The sequence below is a fragment of the Carettochelys insculpta genome, chromosome 10, assembly GCF_033958435.1.
Source record: "Carettochelys insculpta isolate YL-2023 chromosome 10, ASM3395843v1, whole genome shotgun sequence".
NCBI lineage: Eukaryota > Metazoa > Chordata > Testudines > Carettochelyidae > Carettochelys > Carettochelys insculpta.
This window is the reverse complement of record NC_134146.1, coordinates 31,328,474-31,348,015: the sequence shown is the minus strand read 5'-3', so window position 1 is coordinate 31,348,015 and position 19,542 is coordinate 31,328,474. Positions and strand designations below refer to the sequence as shown.

Below are 19,542 nucleotides of genomic sequence, written 5' to 3'. Positions count from 1 at the left end.
GCAACTTAGCGTTTTAAACGGATATTCATTTTCAAAATGAATTTGTCTGTTGGTAAGGATTGAGGAAAGAAGATGTTGATGCTAAGATTTCCTGGACAAAATCAGGTAAATGCACACCTTATAAACATGAAAGGATCCACGTTGGTCCCATGTTCTCAAAATATTATATGCTCCCCTTCAAAGCAATGAGCCAATTAAGCTATCAATGGTGGAACAAAACTGCTCAGACAGCAAACATTCTTCTTGTTTGGAGTAAAAGATCTGCCACTGCATGCACACACAAATCACATTTTATGGCATGCATAATGTGGACAATGTGCCCAGACTGAATGGAAGCTCCCCGTCCTGCCCCATGTTGTGCTACTGTGTTATGTAACTGAACTACGCGGATAGATAAAACACCAACTCACACTGTCTCACCCCAACAGAAAGGGCTTCAACCAGCACTTTGTGATAGCCTGAGTGTGAAGTATGAAGGCCCCCTAGCTCAGGGGCCTGCAACCTGCAGCTCTGGAGCTGCATGTGGCTCTTTAAGGACTTCTTTGCAGCTCCTGACACTATAATTGCAAAGTAAAAAAACCCCTCCTGATTATTTTAAATAAAAATAAACATGTATTACATTATAAATTATTGTGCATGTGCTGTTCTCAAAACAGAAGTTGCAAAAAGCACGGTTTGACACTATTTATTAAAGACCCTCAAGATGCCCACAAAACTAATTTACACAAGAAACAGATGTTTTTATTTAGATCCAGCCCTGTTCTACCTCCTGCATGCTGTTTTCCCTCTGCATAGGATCACTGAAGCCTCCTATGGAAACTAAAGAGCATTTTGCCAGTTTATGCAGAACAAAGACAATCAGGAGAACTGGATGACTCAGAAGACTGACACTAGGATATAGAAAATGACTCCTTCTGACTGTTTAGGTAGTCACTGGATAAGAGGGAAACTCCTCTCATGGATCAGTAATTGGTCACAAAAACAAGACCAGTGTAAGAACAAACCTTGCAGAGTGTTAAATGGTGGGTCTCCCAAAAAGCTGTACCTCCTCTGTTATAGGAAGGAAGCTACCCAAGATCTGCAAGGAGGAACAGTCCCTGGAGTTGAAAGTATAAGCCTGTGTTATCACTGTCCACTGTAAAACTGTTCATTGACATCCAGAATTTGTTTTCTAGGACCACCCATCCAGCAGTCATCACAAGCACCAGAGTCATTTTAAAAGTCATGCTGCTAAGTCAATTTACTAGTTTTTCAGGTTTTTAGAGACTATGAAATATATGCTTGTATCATTTTTCAGAAAATACACTCTTGATCATAGGTAAAGTCTGCAGAGACCTGATGAAAAATGGTATTAAGCCCATTAATGCTAATTTTTAAGAACCATTATTGAGGCTTCAAACAGAAGGGGACTGCGTCCTATTCACAAAATAAGGTTGTAATACTACAGATACGAAGCACCATAAATCATGTCATGATACGTTTGGTATAATTTCTAATGCAGCTAAGATGCAGTAAGTGAACACAGTGTGAAGAGGAAACATTAGTGGCAGATTGCCAGCCCATGGATGAGGAGATTAATCCAAAATAGTTTTGAAGGACTGTTCTGGGCATTAATTATAGCCTGGAAAGATGAAATTTCTTCTTTGTCAGCTAAAGGTCTAGGTATCTAAAGCAGCCCGTAAATCCTAAGCATTATCTATGCCAGGGATGAGCAAACTTTTTAAGCTGGGCCCTACTTTTTGTCCCTGCATTTAGCAGGGGCCCTGCAACCTGTCAAATGTAATCCAAATTAACAGAAATTTTAGTTATGTTCATATGAAAAAAAAACCCCTTTGGCATGTGTAAGAAAATAAGTATGTAGAATGCAAAAACTTTATCAGTATATACATGTGAATACGCATACATAAAAACAGCAATATATTTCAACATTTTTAATGAGATGGATAAGCCTGACACCCAGCAGCCGACTGTGCTGCACCCTCCCTCTTCAAGAGTCACCGAGCAGTAGCTGTTTTAATCTAATTAAAAAAAAAAAAGCAGTCCTTATGCTCCTTGAAGACTAACAATAATAATGCTGCCATTAGAAGAGCTGCCCCCAAAAGAAATGAATGTGATGAGTTTATCAAGTCAACACTTTCACATGCATCCACAATTTAGCAGAATGTTATGAAAAACCTGAGAGAGCATAATGTCCAAGTCACTAAGTAGTAGCTGATGAAATTATTTAACACACAGTACAAGTGTCTGAGGGTGATGGAAGTTTTAAAGGAATTTAAATTGCTCTAAGGGATCCAAAAAGTCCCAGAAATATTACCTTTCTCCAGGAAGTCAGATCCAAACCCCACTTGTACCCTCATAACTCAGGTGACTGGTAAGAAAATAGGTCCATCCTCAGAGTTGCTAGTTTAAATCTAGCCCATATAAGAAGAGTCTGTGTATGAGCATATTTTATCTTTATAAATAATTTCACTGACATTATATTGCTCCTTTGGAGAACAATGGAACCTTATTCTAAATCCCCTTTGACACTCATCAACACATAAAATGCAGTCTGTGCAGTTTTAGGATGCATCTGCACTAGTAATTTGTCCTATTATTTCTTCTGCTACCTATTCAAGATCACCAGCTCTCTCTCTCTAATAAACAAGGCAGAAGACGCTGCAAGCATTTTAATAACTGTGTTCAGAACAAACCTAGAAACCAGGCTGCATGTTAGTTGTGCAGGAGCGCATAAGGAGTCCTGGTCCACAACTAGGTATGATACAATGAATAAATCATTGTTATTCCAGAGCTTACAATCCAACAAATACAAAACAGGAGGAGCACAAGGAAACGATGATGCAACACTGTTGCTGCTACAGGGAGACCCAACAATGGGAAATTTCAGGGTGGTGTTTGGAAGTGTAGATAAGGGAAAAGAGTTTGGTGTGGATGGGAAATTTTTTTTCAAATAATTATTAGCAGAACTCATGCCTCAGGCTACCCTCCTACTGTATGGCTTTATCTAAGTTCTAAACATAACTTTTTTTTTAAATAAATACAAGATACAGATGCAATTGTATGACAGCAGGGCCTTGTTAGAGCTGTTCTTGAAACTGGTTTCAAATACAACAGACCCTTGACTTACACACAGGTTGCATTCCCGGGCAACCATGCGTAAGTCAAATTTTGCATAAGTCATGACTGGGTGGTGGAGGGGCCCTGCTACCTTCAGGTCCCCCAGTCCTGGCTGTGCCTGGCTCCCTGCTCCCAGGCAGCACTGGTCAGTTTCCTGGCTCCCAGCTCCCCACCACTCACTGGAGCCAGGAAACTGAGCAGCCCAGCAGCACTGGTCAGTTTCCCTGCTCCCACAAGCACATGGGAGCTGGAAGCCAGGTTGCTGCCTGGTTCACAGCTCCCTGACACTCATGATTTCGACTTGTATTATTGCAAGAAACATGTAAGATGAAATTGTGTAAGTCAGAGGTCTAATGTACATAAGGATTAAAGTGACCAGGACCCCTAGATCAGAGATGATGAAATCTCAAATTACTAAACAAAACTCTGAAGACGAAGATAACTTACTATAAACTGGGGTACATGGGAGACTGAGGACCTGAAATATTGACTAGACAATTAGATAAATTGAATGTCACTCACCCATTACTCAGGTCATCAGGCAGCCAGAGTATTAATGAATATTTAAGTATTTGGCACTGGTAGAATCCTCTCTGGGAAAGGCTGAAAAAATTTGAAGTAAATACTAATTCCAGAAGAAGTCTGGATTTTCTCAATTTAGACTTATCCTAGCTCTTTTCTTGTAAACATCTCACTGAAGCTGCAGGTAGTCTAATTAATACTCACAAATAGAAGGACCACTGTCAATCAAAGCCAAAGTGTCCACACACACAGCTGTTACTAACGCTATTTTCGATTACTACAACAAAAATTAATTTTTAAAATCCAATTTCTCTTTTTGTATTTCACTGAACTTTGGCAATAGAATTAAACGAGTCAGTTTCTGTTTTTCAGTCTGTTTTGAAATCATGTTCAATCAGATGCACATGTTTAAAAATGAGTTTTCAGAGAGGCAAGGACTATTTTAAAACACACACTCATGGGCACACACACACACCCTTTCAATTCAGGAAAAATAGCGAAAACACTTCTGTTTCTATCTGAGTTTACATAACTCTGTTAAGGAGTGAGTCACCTAAAATTAGCTGACAATGCCTTAGCAACTGACCACAAAAGTCAAAGCAGGCATTCTAATTCTATCTGAATCCTTTTAAGACTTCAGATTTTACTTATTATTATACCTGTAACAGAGGCAAGCAGACCCTACTGGGATGGAGGAAAAGGCAGCTCAGTCTGGCAGCAATGCAATCAACTAACAAGAGCCAAGCTGATCCGACTGCTGGAAAGGCTTAAAAGCAGCCCAGTCAAGCAGGGACAAGTGGAGAGTGAGAGAGAGGAGGTAGAGGCACTGGGAAAGAGAGCGTAAAGGAGAAGAGGAGAAGGCAAAAGCAGATAAGGGATCAAGACAGTGCTTGGAGGGAGTTGGGGAGGGAGGATTGGTTGGGCTCCCCTCCCCACAGCTGGGCTGACAGCCCAGGCCAGGACTACAGGAGGGGAGAAGACTGGTCACGTGAACAGAACAGTACACAGACAATCCAGGAAGTTTTTGGGAGAATGCTGGAGACAACTTCCTGGTACAAGTGCTGAACCAGATGCAGCACTGGTTGAGGAAGCAGATGTGGGCAGCTACCTGGGCAGTAGTGCCCATGAGATGGTCACGTTCAGAATACTGACCAAAGAAAGAGAGCAGCAAAACACAGACTCTGGACTTCAGAAAAAAAGACTGACTCCTTCAGGGAACTGATGGGTAGAAGCTCCTGGAAGGCTAACAAGAGAGGGAAAGGAGTCCAGGAAATTTGGCTGCATTTTAAAGGAACCTTACTAATGGCACAAGAATGTACCATCTTGATGTGCAGTTAAAAAAAAAAAAAAGAAGCAGATATGGTAGGTGGCCAACCCGGCATAACAGAGAAATATCTGATGAGCTTAAGTGCAAAAAGCAAGCTCACAAGAAGTGGAAACTTGAACAGAAGACTAGGGAAAAGTATAAATATATTGCTTGAGTATGCAGGTGTGTAATCAGGAAAGTTAAAACAAAACTGGAGCTGTAGCTAGCAAGAGATGTGAATGAGAACAAGAAAGATTTCTACAGGCATGTTGACAGAGCCAGACATGTACCCAGAAATCACCTGCTACAAGCCAGGCCCAATAAGGAAAACAACAGAACATCACTGGCCATCACCTATAGCCCCCAGCTAAAACCTCTCCAGTGCATCATCAGTGACCTACAACCCATCCTGGACAATGATCCCTCACTTTCACAGACCTTCGGAGGCAGGCCAGTCCTTGCCTACAGACAGTCCATCAACTTGAAACAAATTCTCACCAGCAACTATAGGCCACACAATGGTAACCCTACACCAGCAAACAATCCCTGCAACAAACAGTGCCAATTCTGCTCACGTATCTACACCAGCAACACCATTACAGGACCTAATCATATCAACCACACCATTGGGGCTCATACACCTGCAATCTATTAATGTTATATATGCCATCATGTGCCAGCAATGCCCCTCTGCTATATTCATTGGCAAAACTGGACAGTCTCTACTTAAAGAATTAGACACAAATTAGATAACAGGAACGGCAGCATAAAAAACCTGTGAGAGAACACTTTAATCTCCCTGGACACTCAGTAACAAATTTAAAAGTAGCCATCCTGCACGTGCATGCATGCGTGCGTGCGCGCAAACACACACACCGCCCCCCCCAAAAGAGAAACTGCAGAACTGCAATTCATTTGCAAATTTGACACCATCAACCAAGGACTGATCAGAGACTTTAAGTGGCTGGCCAGTTACAAAAGCAGTTTCTCCTTTCTTGATGTACACATCTCCACATTAACTACTGATAATGGGCCACATCCTCTCCGCCTGAATTAACCCCGTCAGTTCTGGCCTCTCTCTAGACTGGGACTCCCTCCTTTTCATGAGCCTGTATAATTAGACCCTCCTCTGTAATCCCCACTCATGCATCTCATGAAGCAGGCCTCTGCCCACGAAACCTTATGCTCCAAAATATCTGTTAGTCTAAGGTGCTACAGGACTTCTTGTTGTCTTTGCAGATACAGACTAACACAGCTACCTCTCTGACACAGGCATGTTAGTAATAAAAGGCTGGTCAGGGATGGTGTGGGACCCTGACTGACTGAGGGAGGTAACCTAGTGACAGATGATGCAGAAAAAGCTGAACTACTCAATGCTGTTCTTGCCTCTGTCTTTAAAGACAAGGTCAGCTTCCAGAGTGCTTCACAAGGCAGCACATAATGGGAAGGAGGTAGGCATCTCTCAGTGGAGAAAGAACAGGTTAAGAACTATTTAGAAAAGCTGAACATGCATAAATCAATGGGGCCAGATAAAATGCAACCAAGGATGCTGAAGGAGTTAGCTGATGTAATTGCAGAACCATTGGCCATGACCTTTGAAAACTACTGGCAATCAAGGCATGCCCTAGATGACTGGAAAAAAGCAAATGTAGTGCCTACCTTTTGTGATGGGGTTCAGGGGTCCCCCTGCACTGCACCCCGTCCGCTGGCAGGAGTGACTCTCACTCAGCAGGTACAACAGCAGGTTTATTAGGCAACAGATGTCCAGTTTCTCACAGAAGCAACAGCATAGCAGCCAGAGACAGTCCTTCCAACCTGTCCTGGGGGGAAGACCCCGAGGGGGGCCCCTCTGGGGTGTAGCTTTCCCCTCCTCAGGCTGGCTGCCTTCCAGCTCTCCTTTCTCCTCCCCTCTAACTGCCGCCCCCGATTCAAAACCCAGCTCAGCTCCTCCCTGCTCTTTGTTCAGGCAGAGGTGTTATCTGCCAGTTGTAGCCCCAGGGTCATCCTTAGCCACTGGGAGCTGCTGCTTGCCTCGGACATCCAGCCTGACTCACACATGCACCCCCCCCACTCCATCACACCTTTAAAAAAGGAACAAGCAGAATCATGGGAACTACAGGCCTCTCAGCCTCAACTTGGTCTCTGGAAAATCATGGACAGGATCCTCAAGGAATCCATTTTGAAGCTCTTGGAGGAGGAAAAAAGTGATCAGGAATAGTTAACATGGATTCACCAAGGGCAAGTCATACCTGGCCAATCTGACTGACCTTCTACGATGAGGTAACTGGCTCGGTGGATACAGAGAAGGTGGTGGACATAACATAACCTTGACTTTAGCAAAGCATTTGATACAGTCTCTCACAGTATCCTTGCTAGCAACTTAAAGAAGTGTGGCTTGGATAGATGGACTGTAAGGTGGGTAGAAAGCTGGACAGATCATCAGGCTCAACGGGTCATGACACTGATCAATAACTCTGTCTGGTTGGTGACTGGTACCGAGTGGAATAACCCAAGAGTTGGTCCTTGGACTAGTTTTGTTCAACAAATTTATTAATAACCTGAATGAAAAGATGGACTGCACCCTCAGCAAATTTGCAGATGACACTAAACTAAGGGGAGAGGTGGATATGCTAGAGTAGGGATAGAGTCCATGTAGACTTAGACAAATTGGAGGATTAGGCCAAACAAAATCTGATGTGGTTCAACAAAGACAAGTGCAGAGTCCTTCATTTAGGACAGAGGAATCCCAAGCAGTGCTGCAGGCTGGGAACCAACTGGCTAAGCAGCAGTTCTGCAGAAAAGGACCTGAGGATTACAGTGGATAAGAAGCTGGATATGAACCAACAGTGTGCCTTTGTAGACAAGAAGGCTAATGGCATACTGGGGTGAATTACTAGAAGCACTGCCAGCAGATCTAGGGAAGTGATTATTCCCCTGTATTCAGCACCGATGAGGCTGGAGTATTGCGCCCAATGCTGGGCCCCTCATTACAGAAAGGATGTGGAAGCACTGGAGAGAGTTCAGTAGAATGCAACAAAAATGATTAGGGGGCTGGAGCACATGACTTATGAGGAGAGACTGAGGAATTTGGGCTTATTTAGTTTACAAAAGAGTGAGAGGGGATTTGATACCAGCTTTTAACTACCTGAAGAGGGGCAAAGAGAATGGAGAGAAGTTATTCTCAGCAGTGGCAGATAAAATAAGATGCAATGGGCTCATATTTCTAAGGTGGAGGTCTAGGGTGGGTATTAGGAAAAACTGTTTCACTAGGAAGGTGGTGAAGCTTTGGAATGAACTTAGGGCGGTGGTAGAATCTCCTTCCCTAGAGGTCTTTTAGTCCCAGCTTGACAAAGCCCTGGCTGGGATGATTTGGTGGGGACTGGTCCTGCTTTCAGAAGAGGCTGAACTCAATGACCTCTTGAGGTTTCTTCCAATCCTATGATTCTATGATCTGAAGTTTTCTCAAACAGCAACAGACTGAAAGGTAAAGAGTAGAAAGGGGTAATTTTGTGCACAGCTCTGCCTGCTCCCCCATCCTCCCAGAAAACCTGGGAAAAATTCACTTCAAACTACACAAAGTTATGAAGTGTCTGATTCTCCCTTCTGCTCTCTCAGTCCAAAAGAGGCTGACAGCCAAGAAGAGGTATACAAGGAAAAACAGGTCTAACATTAGGCTGAATGATGGTGGAAAAAAGACTGTTCCTGTGCTGGAAGGGGAGGCTGCAAAGAACAATCAACATCTAAGAAACAGCAGGGGAAGAAGCATGCAGGCCCTGGACCTCAAAGGGTACATCTAAACTACAATTAGACATCCAACACTGGCCTGCGCCAGCTTAATCAGGCTCACTGTGCTGTTTAATTGTACTATAGACGTTCTAGTTTCACCTGCAATTAAGTTCTGGAACCCTCCCACTCCACAAGGTCCTAGTACCTTAGGTCAACCCAGAGCCCAAATGTCTACACTGCAGTCAAAGAGTCCCTTTGACAAAACCCTGTAAATGTGACTAGCTGGCATGGGCTAGCCCCTCTAATTACAGTGGAGGCATATCCCAAGAGATCACGGAAAACCCTCCCTGAAGATGCAACAAAGCTGAGAGAATGTTACTGTAGGAAAGCACAACAAAATAATTACTGTTAAACTGGCCATGACAGCAGAGATCTCCCATTTCCCCACTATTTATTCACCCTGATTTTCTCTATTATAAAAGTGAGGTTCGGTAAAAACATGAGGCTGTTTGCACATCAATAAGTCTAATACAGTCTCTGTCCTGAACTGTGTCCATAAGTCACAGATGCTAATTCGAAAGCACAAATCCAGGAATGAGATAAGAAAAATGAGACGTCTGCAGTAGTTTAGTGCTCTTCACTGGATTCAGAGAACTGAGGTGCATTAGCAAAATAAATGCTCAAAAATATAAACCAAAATATACATGGGAAAAGAGAGATGCCACAAGCTACAAACATTTCCAAGGGTACCGGAAAACTGTAGGGGAAAATACAGGTTAGAATTATCAGGAATTCTTACAGTATTTGAGGTAGCAGAAAACAAACATTTATAAAAATGTGAAACGTCCACTATGGGCTTAAGCTGACAGACAGCTCAGCAACAGCTAAGATAGAAAGGTAAAAAAGGGACATGTATGGGCTGCAGCCCTGGAGATGGAAGTCCAGTTTCTTCTGCCTGATCCGATCTACAGAAAGGAATGCTACTGCAATGCTTACACGGAGAGCTGCATGTCTGCGAGGAAAAGTACTGCTCCCAAACTGCAACTTCCATTGGGGGAAAAACAGTGTGACTCTAGCACAGACTATGCTTCCAAGGAATTTCTTGCAGTGATCTATGTTTGTATCAGATAAACAGAGAAGCGCTATGTGCTCATCCTCCAGGCTGGAGGCAAGGTGCTTGGATTATAGCACAGTTAAGAGCCAACAGAAATAATGGCAAGCAAGGGTGAAGGGACATAAGAAACTCCAGTCTACTTCCAGTACAGGCAGTGTAGCTAGAGGATTTTGGTTTGGAAAAAGGGGTAGTCAAAACACTCAGACTCAAATTAGTGTGTTTTTCTTAGCTGTGACTGCTGGAATTATGAAAGGCAACAATCCAAAAATCTTTCAGGGTAACACCTTATTTAGATGAGCATGTGCCTGGAAAGAGCGGTCTTATATTTGCTACTGCTGCTTAGTTAGCAATGGCTTTCTCTGAGCACAAGAGATTTAAAAGAATGTATCCATTTACATTGCTGAGATTATCCTCATAAGAATAAAAGTCAGAAATAACTTTTTTTATAGAAAAGTTTAGTTTCTGAATACCAGTTACAAGATCACCTAAGAAGTCATGGGATCAGTGATTTTATTCTACTACTTGTTATTAGCTTATCCTTAGATCCAAGTCTTTTAAAAATGCACAGCTTGGCAGCTGTTATGTTACCAGATGGGCCTAATTACAATATCTAATAACCACAAGATTTTTTTCAAAAACATAATTTGTAATATTCAAGGAATGAGTCATCCAAAATACTGACAATAAATGTGATATAAGTCCTAGATGCCTGGCTTGAGGAAAAATGCTGTTCAGCACCCTGTTTAGCGGGTATCAGTTAGAAACAGTGTTGCAGGGCACCTTATAAAATCAAGCCCTAGAAAAGTGAAGTTATAAACCAGAGGTTAACTATATGATACATTGGATTTGCTATCTATTATAAAGCAGTGTTTATGTTTTCTGCACTGAACACTGTATACCCAACACACTACTGACACCTGCTTATCAGAAAATAAATGTGCTAGTTCCCTTCCTTCCTTAAGGATTCCAAAATTATTACTTTACATACTAAATTATATACTATAGATTTTAAAATATACTGTATTTGCCTTTCCAAGTAGTTATATAATTGAAGTGGTTTACATCTTGACTGTGATTCTTAAATCTCTGGGGGACTGAGTTCAAATGCTGAGTCAGGTTAGAAGTGAAAACATGTATGATGTTTTCATCTAGTTGTTAGAACCAAACAACTCTCTTCATACAATAATAAATAAAATTAAAATAAAATTAAATAAAATTAAAATAAAATAAAAGGCCAGTATTCTGTGTGACTACTTCTGTTCAAGAGCAGCCCAGGCTGAGAATACCACTTTTCTGGCCATGTATAAGTGTCATTCATTGGCAGAGCTGCATAGGTAGGGTCCTACCAAATGCATGGCAATTAAATACACATCGTAGACCATGAAATCTGGTCTTCCCCTGATGAAATCTGGTCTTGTATGTGCTTTTACCTATCATCTACAGATTTCAAAGTCAGGCATTTCTGAAATTGTGGCTCTTGTACCAAAAGGAAGTTGAAGTTGGGATCACAATGTATAGGTTGAACCTCTCTAGTCTAGCACCCTCAGGACCTGACTAGTGCAGAACCAGAGAATTTGCTGAACCATGGGTGGTCAATATTATCTAGAAGCATCACCAATTCTTCCACTGCTTACTGGGCTCTTAGAAGACATTTGAGATACAGTAGAGCTAAATAACAGCATAGAACAGAGCCAAGATTGGTGGCTATGGACAAACTTTATGAGACCACATGAAACTTGGTCACACCCATGGTAAGTGGACAGCTGGCTAAATAAAATCATGCCAGAACATGGATCTTGGCAGACCACAGTGCCAGATTAGAAAGGGTCAACATGTAATTTTAAGGAGAAGGAGCCACAGTATTGGCATTCTTATTTCTGCACCATCTGAAAAGTGGCAGCTGTTGAGTGGGTGCCCTGCCAGAAGCAACACAGAAGTAATGGTGGCAACATCATACCATGCCTCCCTTCAGCACTGCTGCTGAAGATGACTCTGCCTTCCGAGTAGCCCCACAGAAGTACAGTCAGCACTACTGCCACCTCCCCACTCCCGCAACAACTCCTTTTAGGGTCAGGGCCACTACAATTACAATACAATCTGTGAAATTTCAGATATTAACAGCTAAAATCATGACCTTCATTATTTTATAAATCCTATGGCTGTGAAATTGACCAAAACAGAACACGAATTTGGTAAGAGCCCAATGTAGAGTGAAGCAAATGCCATTTAATCCATCAAAGCATAAGCAATTAAATTCATAGGCTCACACACATAAAAGCAACTTTCACAGAATAGAGAAAATCTTTATTAGACTGTCAAAAACAACAAGAAGTCCTGTGGCACCTCTGCCCACGAAAGCTTATGCTCCAAAATATCTGTTAATCAATAAGGTGCCACAGGACTTGTGTTTGAAAATAGACTAATTTGGTTACTCCTCTGATACACTGAGACTGTGCCATGCTTAAAATGAAGTGACACCAGATCTCTTACTGCAGTAACTAAAAGCCATTGAATTATATTGTTACACTTGAAAAAACCACAGAATACAAGCAAAAATTCCATTCTTCAGCTTAATACTTTCTAAATCTATTCGAAATAGATAGCTAAGGGAGTTATCTGGAAGTGTCTTTTTTTTTTTCCTAACATTGTAATAATTTTGTGTCTAATAATGATGTTTGTTTGCTGCTTAAAGATTTTATTTGCTGAACATTGTTTAAAGAATAGCTATGAAACTGACATACAACAATGATTAAAGGAAACAGAGTGGGAGGGGGGTGTCTTACAACCAGGTTCTCTGAGGCGAAGGAAGCATTTCCTCCCCACTCTTACTACTAGCAATGCCAATTACACAGAGAAATACTGTTACCTGTCCTCATGCTCTGAAGTCAAAGTGCAGGCATCCAATTTCCAGTAGCCTGAGGCCCTGCATACTCAAGCCACACCCCAAGGCCACATAACAAATGACAAGCATACTGTAAGGCTGCCACATACTTTAGCTAGGTTAAAATATGCAATCCTTCTTAACTGAGACACATTTAAATTCTAAGGTTGCAATTGTTGCTGTACCTCAGGAAAAAAGCACCCAGGGAAAATCCCTTCAAAAGGAGATACCCACCCCTTTCACTGGGTCAGATCCATACTGAGAAGCATACTAGACAGCCTAACACTCCTGCTTATACTTATTCCATCCATGCCTCCTCCTGATGCCACCCACTCTGTCTGGCTCTCCTCTATCCAGACAGGTGTCATTCTGACAGGAAAAGGGAGTGCCACACAGCCCCACCAACACACCATTCACAATGCATCACAAATGATCACTGAGTCAGCGTGGTCTGTTCAACAGACACACGCCCAGGCTCCCTGGTCCTCAGGCCAGGTCAGAATTCAGGTATTCCCTCAGGGTACGTCTATACTTAGTGCAGGTTTGACTTGCCCTGATCCATCTGCAGGAGCTCAAATTAGCGGCGTAAGGTGGCAAAACCGATCTCGCGGGGCTCGGCTGCCAACCCTGATACCCCATGCTGTCCTGCCGGGCAAGAGACATGGGCACAAGTCAGGAGAGCCCTGAGCTACACCGGGGTACAAAGTCGACCCTGATAGGTCGATTCTAGCTATGCTAAGGGGCGGAGGGAGCTAAAATTGGTATCTGGGAACAACTTCGATCCCTAGTGTAGAGCAGGCCTCAGCCCAAGGAAGAAGGGCGGCTGCAGACAGACAGACGCAGACAGACCCACCGACCGGCCTGCGGGAAGGGGAGGGCTGTGGAGTCGAACAGAAGGCAGCTGTGACTGGCAGCCCCCCCGCCCCATTGCCTTCAGCCGGCGGGGGGCCGGGCGCTGCCCGCAGACTGCAAGGGTGTAACCCCTCCACCCCTGCCCTGTGCCCGGTGACCATCTACGGCCACGCTCAGTGCCAGGCCCGTGACTCACTGGCTGGCAACAGGGCTCGTCACCCCCAGCAACCCCTCCCGGGGTGGGGGCCACACACAACTTACCGAGGTGTAGTTGGTTTTCGGGCTGCGCACCGCCTGCTCCTGGCACTGCAGCCCCGCCAGGTGCTTCTCCAGCGCCTCCCAGTCCATGGTGGGCGGCGGGGGCTCCTGCTCCCTCCGCCACGTCCCTCCCGTGCAGCTGTCCGAGGGGGGCCCGCGTTGCCTCCCCGCCGCCGGCGGGGCTCTCTGGAGCCGGGCCTGGGGCCCGCCCGCCCCGCGGCGCCCCGTCCTGCGGCCGGAGGGCGGCACGTTGGCGTTGTGCCGGAGGTCCTGGGGCGGGCGCGGGCGGTGCGGCGGCGGGTTGCCGTTGGGGGCGGGGGGCGGCATGGGGCGGCGGCGGCTCAGGTCCTCCAGCGCCCCGGCGAAACTCCTGGGCGCGGCCGGCCGGGCATCGCCGCCGTCCCCCGGCCACTCGGCGGGCGCCTTGCCGCCGTAGCCCGGGTAGCCCTCGCCCTCCTCCTCCGAGTCCTCCAGCGCCAGGTCCGGGCTGCCGGGCGAGGCGCAGGACTTGCACTCGGAGCACGGCGTGGCTTTGCTGGAGCCCGACTCGGAGCTGGAGCGGCTGCTGCCGGCGTCGCTGCCTAGCTCCATCCCATCCTCGCGGGAGTCCTGCGGGCACAGGAGGAAAGAGGCGGCGGGTTAGAGCCGGCCGGGCGCGGGGAGCCCAGCCCCGGGCGCCTCCCCCGAGCGCCGCGCCCGGACCTGGCCCGAAGTTTCCCGCCAGCGGCGCCGGCCGAAGTGCTCCCCGCCCAGCTCACCCCCGGCCAGGGGCGGGGCAGCCGCCCAGGTCAGGGCTCCATGGCGCGGTCAGGAGGCGGCCGGCCCCATAGCGCAGCCGCCTGGAGCCGGGGAGCCGCCGGCGGGAGGTGTGGGGGGAGCGCGGCCGGCAGCCGCGGCATGAAGTCCCGTCCCCACGCTGCCGGCGTAAGGAGCAGCGGGCGGCTGGAGCTCACACCGCCCCCTGCGGTACTGCCGGGGAGGCGCGGCTGCAGCTCCTGCAGGGAGGCGGGGGGACGACGACTCGGGGTGGAGTTGCTCTGCTTCTCCTTCTGCCCCTGCCCAGAGCGCGACCCGCCAACCACAGACCTCCAGGGGGCTCTCCGGTGCGGCACGGGCTCACAGTCCCCCGGCGGGGGGAGGAAACGTAGCCCGAGCCTACGAACTTGGAGCAGCTTCTGCTTAAGAGGCTGCGAGCTGGTAGGGCTCCAGCCGCCCCTTCAGCTCTCTTGCGATTGCTTTCTTTTTCAGGCCTCCCGCATGCACAGCGTGAACTGCTTCCAGCTATGGAATTAAGTCTATTATTACAACAGCAAAGCCACCCAACATAGCGTGTCGCAAATGAGGCCACATGTATCAGTATGGACACCTAGCATCCGTGCAAGGACTTCTCAGCAGCCTTTGCAACCATTCCTATGGCTCTACCTGTTTTCTTTGAGTAATTTAGAACAGTATTTTGGAGAAATTAGTGTCTGACTTATCTAGCAGTATGTAATAACTAACACATAAGCAGTACAAATACTAACAGAGATGACACAGAGTAGCACAACACTGATGGCCAGATTAATACCACTCTCCACTGGAAACCCACTGACTGCTACACTTACCTACCTGCCTCCAGCTTCCATCCAGCACACACCACAGGATCCACCACATACAGTCAAGACCTTAGATGTAATTGCATATACTCTGATCCTCCTGACAGAAACCAAAGCATTTACAAGACTTCCCACTGGGAGAAGTAAAAATACAAATCAACAGGGCCAGAGGAATACCCAGAAACCAGCTACTTCAAGATAGGCCCAAGAAGGTTAATAACAGAACACCACTTGTCATTACCCAAATGCCCCCACCTCTCTGGGGCCCTAGGCAGCTTGCCAACGTTTTGTGGAAAAGATAATAGTCTATACCCCAGGAACACCTGTCCTGGAACCTTTCCCTGCAACAAAGCCTGCTGCCAGCTTTGTCCACATATCTTCTCTGGAAATACCATCACTGGACCCAACCAGGCTACTCACAGAATCACAGGCACTTTCTCATGCTCCTCTACTAACAACATATATGCCATCATGTGCCAACAATGCCCAGATGCTTTGTATATTGGACAGACTTCTAACTCCCTTAGACAAAGGGTTCATGGGCACAAAACAGACATCAAAACACTCCAGATCCACAAACCAGTTAGTCAACATTTTAATGGAATGGGGCTTTCTATTAGTGACCTAAAGGTATGTGTGTTACTGAAAAAAAACTTTCGCACCGTTCTTCAAAGAGAAACAGCCGAGCTGGCTTTTATGTTCAAATTCGGCACATTAACATGTGGTTTAAACCAGGATGGGAATTTTCTGAGTCACTATAGGGGCTCATCTGCATACTTGGCTTAATCTAATTCTTGACCCGCCCCCCGATTTGCTCACCTTGATCATTTTTTTCTGATTTGTCCTCCTTGATTACTGTTTTTGGTTCTCTGTGCGTAAAATATTGAGTCTATTCTGGTCTGGCTATGGTCTGAAGAAGTGGGTCTGTCCCAGGAAAGCTCACCTAATAAACTATTTTGCTAGTCTTTAAAGTGCGACTTGACTGCTTTTTGTTTTGATAGTGTATAGATTAGCACAGCTCCCTCTCTTTTACTATAATAGCACAAGAATAAGTCCAGCAGATAACTCAGCACCCATACTACTAATACTCCAGAAACAAAATATTTATTTCAAAGTCTTCCCAAAAAGGTCGCCAATGCAGACAACTCTTCTGCAGAAGCCTGAATTAGCAGATAGATTTAGCAGTATGCCCAAAAAGTCAAACAGTCAAACTTCTTACATATCAAGGGATCTACAGCTAGGATACTTCTGCTAATCCCAGCTGCACCTGAATCACCAGAGAAGTAGTACCTTGGAGAGTCACATTACAAACACCTTCAACTCATATGTCCAATCCAATGCCTTAATCTGAACCAGAAACAAGTGGCTAAGTGGTACAGAATCTGACATATGTTTGTGACAGCTGCTGAACTGCTATAATAGAATCTAAAAAACACTGAGATGTAATAATTTTATGAACATTGTATGTGACCTATGAGGGGAAGTCACAGTCACTATAGCAGGTTATTAGGATTTCTGGTGTAACTGAATTGATGTATCTTACTTGGAAGATAGTGGAACGTCTATTATAAGCCTGTAATGTGGTCTGTGCTACAACACAATGGGTTTCTTGGTAGGAACATCCAGAAACACACTTGCAAGGCCACATGGCAAGATGTGAGGAGACAAATCATTAAAGCTATCTTCAACAAGGCTTATTTTGCCAAAACTGATACCCTGGAGCTCAAAAGAACAAATAGCTAGAAAGTGCTTCTCAGGAGAATGCCATGGGGAGGTGGCTTTTGTCACAAATGCTACGTCTACACTAGCCCCCCCCCAGTTTGAAAGGGGGATGCTAATGAGACACATTGGGATATGCTAATGAGGCACTGCAATGAATATGCAGCACCTTATTGGCACAATAGCAGCTGTGGCACTTTGAAAGTGCCACTTCCAATCACGTGTGGCTTGTCTGCACGGGGTCCTTTTCGAAAGGACCCTGCAGATGTCAAAATCCCCTTATTCCTAGTGTAGACACGGGCAAGCTGTCCAGGGAGAGACTTGAGGGAGAAAGCCTTCCCAGAACCAATAACTTGCGAAGCTTAGGAAAAGCAGACATATTGTCTGGTTTATTATTTTTAAGATGCATTTTAAGCAGTGCTTTTTTATTAAAGAAAAAAAAAAGGAGCTGGTACTCTCCCTGTTCCCCATTCCCCTAGTTAGGGATCCTGTGGCTGGGGCTGCCAGTGGGGCTCCACACTCCAGCCAGCTGGGGCTGGCAAGGTCCCACCACCACCTGGCCAGGAATCCTGCATGTATTAGTTTAGGATTAACATACTATAGACATGGGGTCTGGTAGCAAGGTCTGCCTCAAAAAGAAATGACTGCAATCTCTGTCAAGATACAAAATGAGAAGACCCACATTACTCACTGATGCTCTACGGTCATCTAACAGCAGCAGACGCTCCAATATTAAGCTGTGAACATTGATGGCAAATGGCAGACAATGGGTCTGATATAATCTTCTTCGTACAGCTCATCATCACTTTAATCTAATCCAGTTTCAATCAACTGCTCCAGTCTCAACCAAACACTGGGGAAAATACTGTCTCCCAGGCTCCATTTCCAGCTGCCTCAGTCTCCCCTCCTGACAATATTCTTCCTAACCTGTACCACTCATTTTTCCTTACCTTTTTTTTTCAATTTCTAAGAACACAAAATAAACCCCCTAAAAATCACCACCAGCACCACCAAAACAGACAAGCACCGGGGAGAGTTGATACTTGGCTATCAGTCTGTTTTGAAAACTATGAAATTAAACTCCTAATTATTACCTTTATTTTAGGTTTTACAACTATATTATTCAAACAACTTAAATTAATAATTTATAATCTTGGTGGACGTTTAGAAATGTCTTTTTTCAAATAAAAACTTATACAGGAAAAAGTAGGGACTTTTAAAAAGCAAGATGACATCTTTGCAGATTTTGCCACTGGTTTGATGGCAGACTTAAAATGTTTGAAGGATTAGATTAAACTGTAATTATAATCCTACTAGTAGTCAACACCAAGTGCACTGGCGGATATAAATAAGTAAGTCCACATATTTATCAGTTTTTACAACTCTCTCTAATTAATCTATTCTTTTAACGCTAGAGTACTAATTACTGGTTGTTCTAGAAATAATTGTCTAAAAGGCTAATAAATTTTATATTCTGGCTTGCTGAAACTAAATGCCACATACAAATTTGATGACACCAAAATAGCATTAAAAAGGGCTTCTACATACTATATATGAAATTAATGGCCTCAGTATCACCTCAAGTAACACATTCAAAACTGCATTTGAAAGAATATAGTAATTGTCATGCTGGACTTAAAACTTTGTTGTATGGTGTTTTGGGTAATGATGGTGGTTACTATAGTACAGAAAAGGATTCTATACTAAGAGTGGATGTAGGAAACGTTTCTTACAAAGGCTAGGGATTTATCAGAGTAGAGAGGTTTAAAGTGTCCTTAAGTTTAATCTGTCATTGTTTAATTATTTAAATTATATTAAGCCTGGACCTCTTCATAAACATTACTAACATTTTAAAGCTAAATAGGAACGTTAATACAAAATTATGGATTCAGATTTAATATCACAAAATTCCAGAAATGCAAAAGTTAAGACTGCAGCAGCAGTAGTTGTGCTGCACATGCTTTGGGCTGCTGGTATTATGACACACAACAATATATACTAAAGCATAAAATGAAATAGGAGAAATAAGTGCAACGTGGTTGAATTAACATTTCTGGTAGATCCTTAACTTCTGCATTTGCTGACTTGAATTTTAAACTATGCAACTGTAACACGTGCACCAAATGTTCTAGGGTTTTTGTTTATTTGTTTTAAAAGGGTAAATTAAATACGAAGAACTGAAAGGAAAAGTCAGCAGTTATTTATCTTCATGGGTTTTAAGCTCCTTGCTATACAGCTATTCATCTCGAGACGATTACAGGGTCTGTCAGGGTATCTTATAAGTGCCTTAAAGGAAAAAGGATATGTACAGTTAGGCCTTGATCCTGCAAACGCTTTTGTAGGTGCAGAACTTTATGCATATGAGTAGTCTGATTTAAGGCGGTTACATAAAGTGCACTCGCATATGCACAGCAAATCTACATGTAAATATAAACCTGTAGATTGATTCATA

At 44.4% G+C, this 19,542-nt stretch overlaps 1 protein-coding gene across 3 annotated transcripts in view; it reads right to left on the bottom strand.

The window, feature by feature from the left end:
* SCHIP1 (schwannomin interacting protein 1) overlaps positions 1–14,712 on the bottom strand; it is a 96,495-nt gene extending 81,783 nt beyond the window's left edge. The window contains exons 1-2 of one of the 3 annotated variants that reach the window (XM_075003763.1): positions 14,479–14,712; positions 13,780–14,385 (exon numbers count right to left, since the gene is read on the bottom strand). In XM_075003763.1, the coding sequence (XP_074859864.1) occupies positions 13,780–14,367 (588 nt within the window). In that variant the 5' untranslated portion in view covers positions 14,368–14,385; positions 14,479–14,712. Of the gene's footprint in view, positions 1–13,779 lie in introns of all 3 variants that reach the window. The other 2 variants (XM_075003762.1, XM_075003766.1) reach the window with 2 other exon arrangements.
* Positions 14,713–19,542: the final 4,830 nt, after the last annotated feature.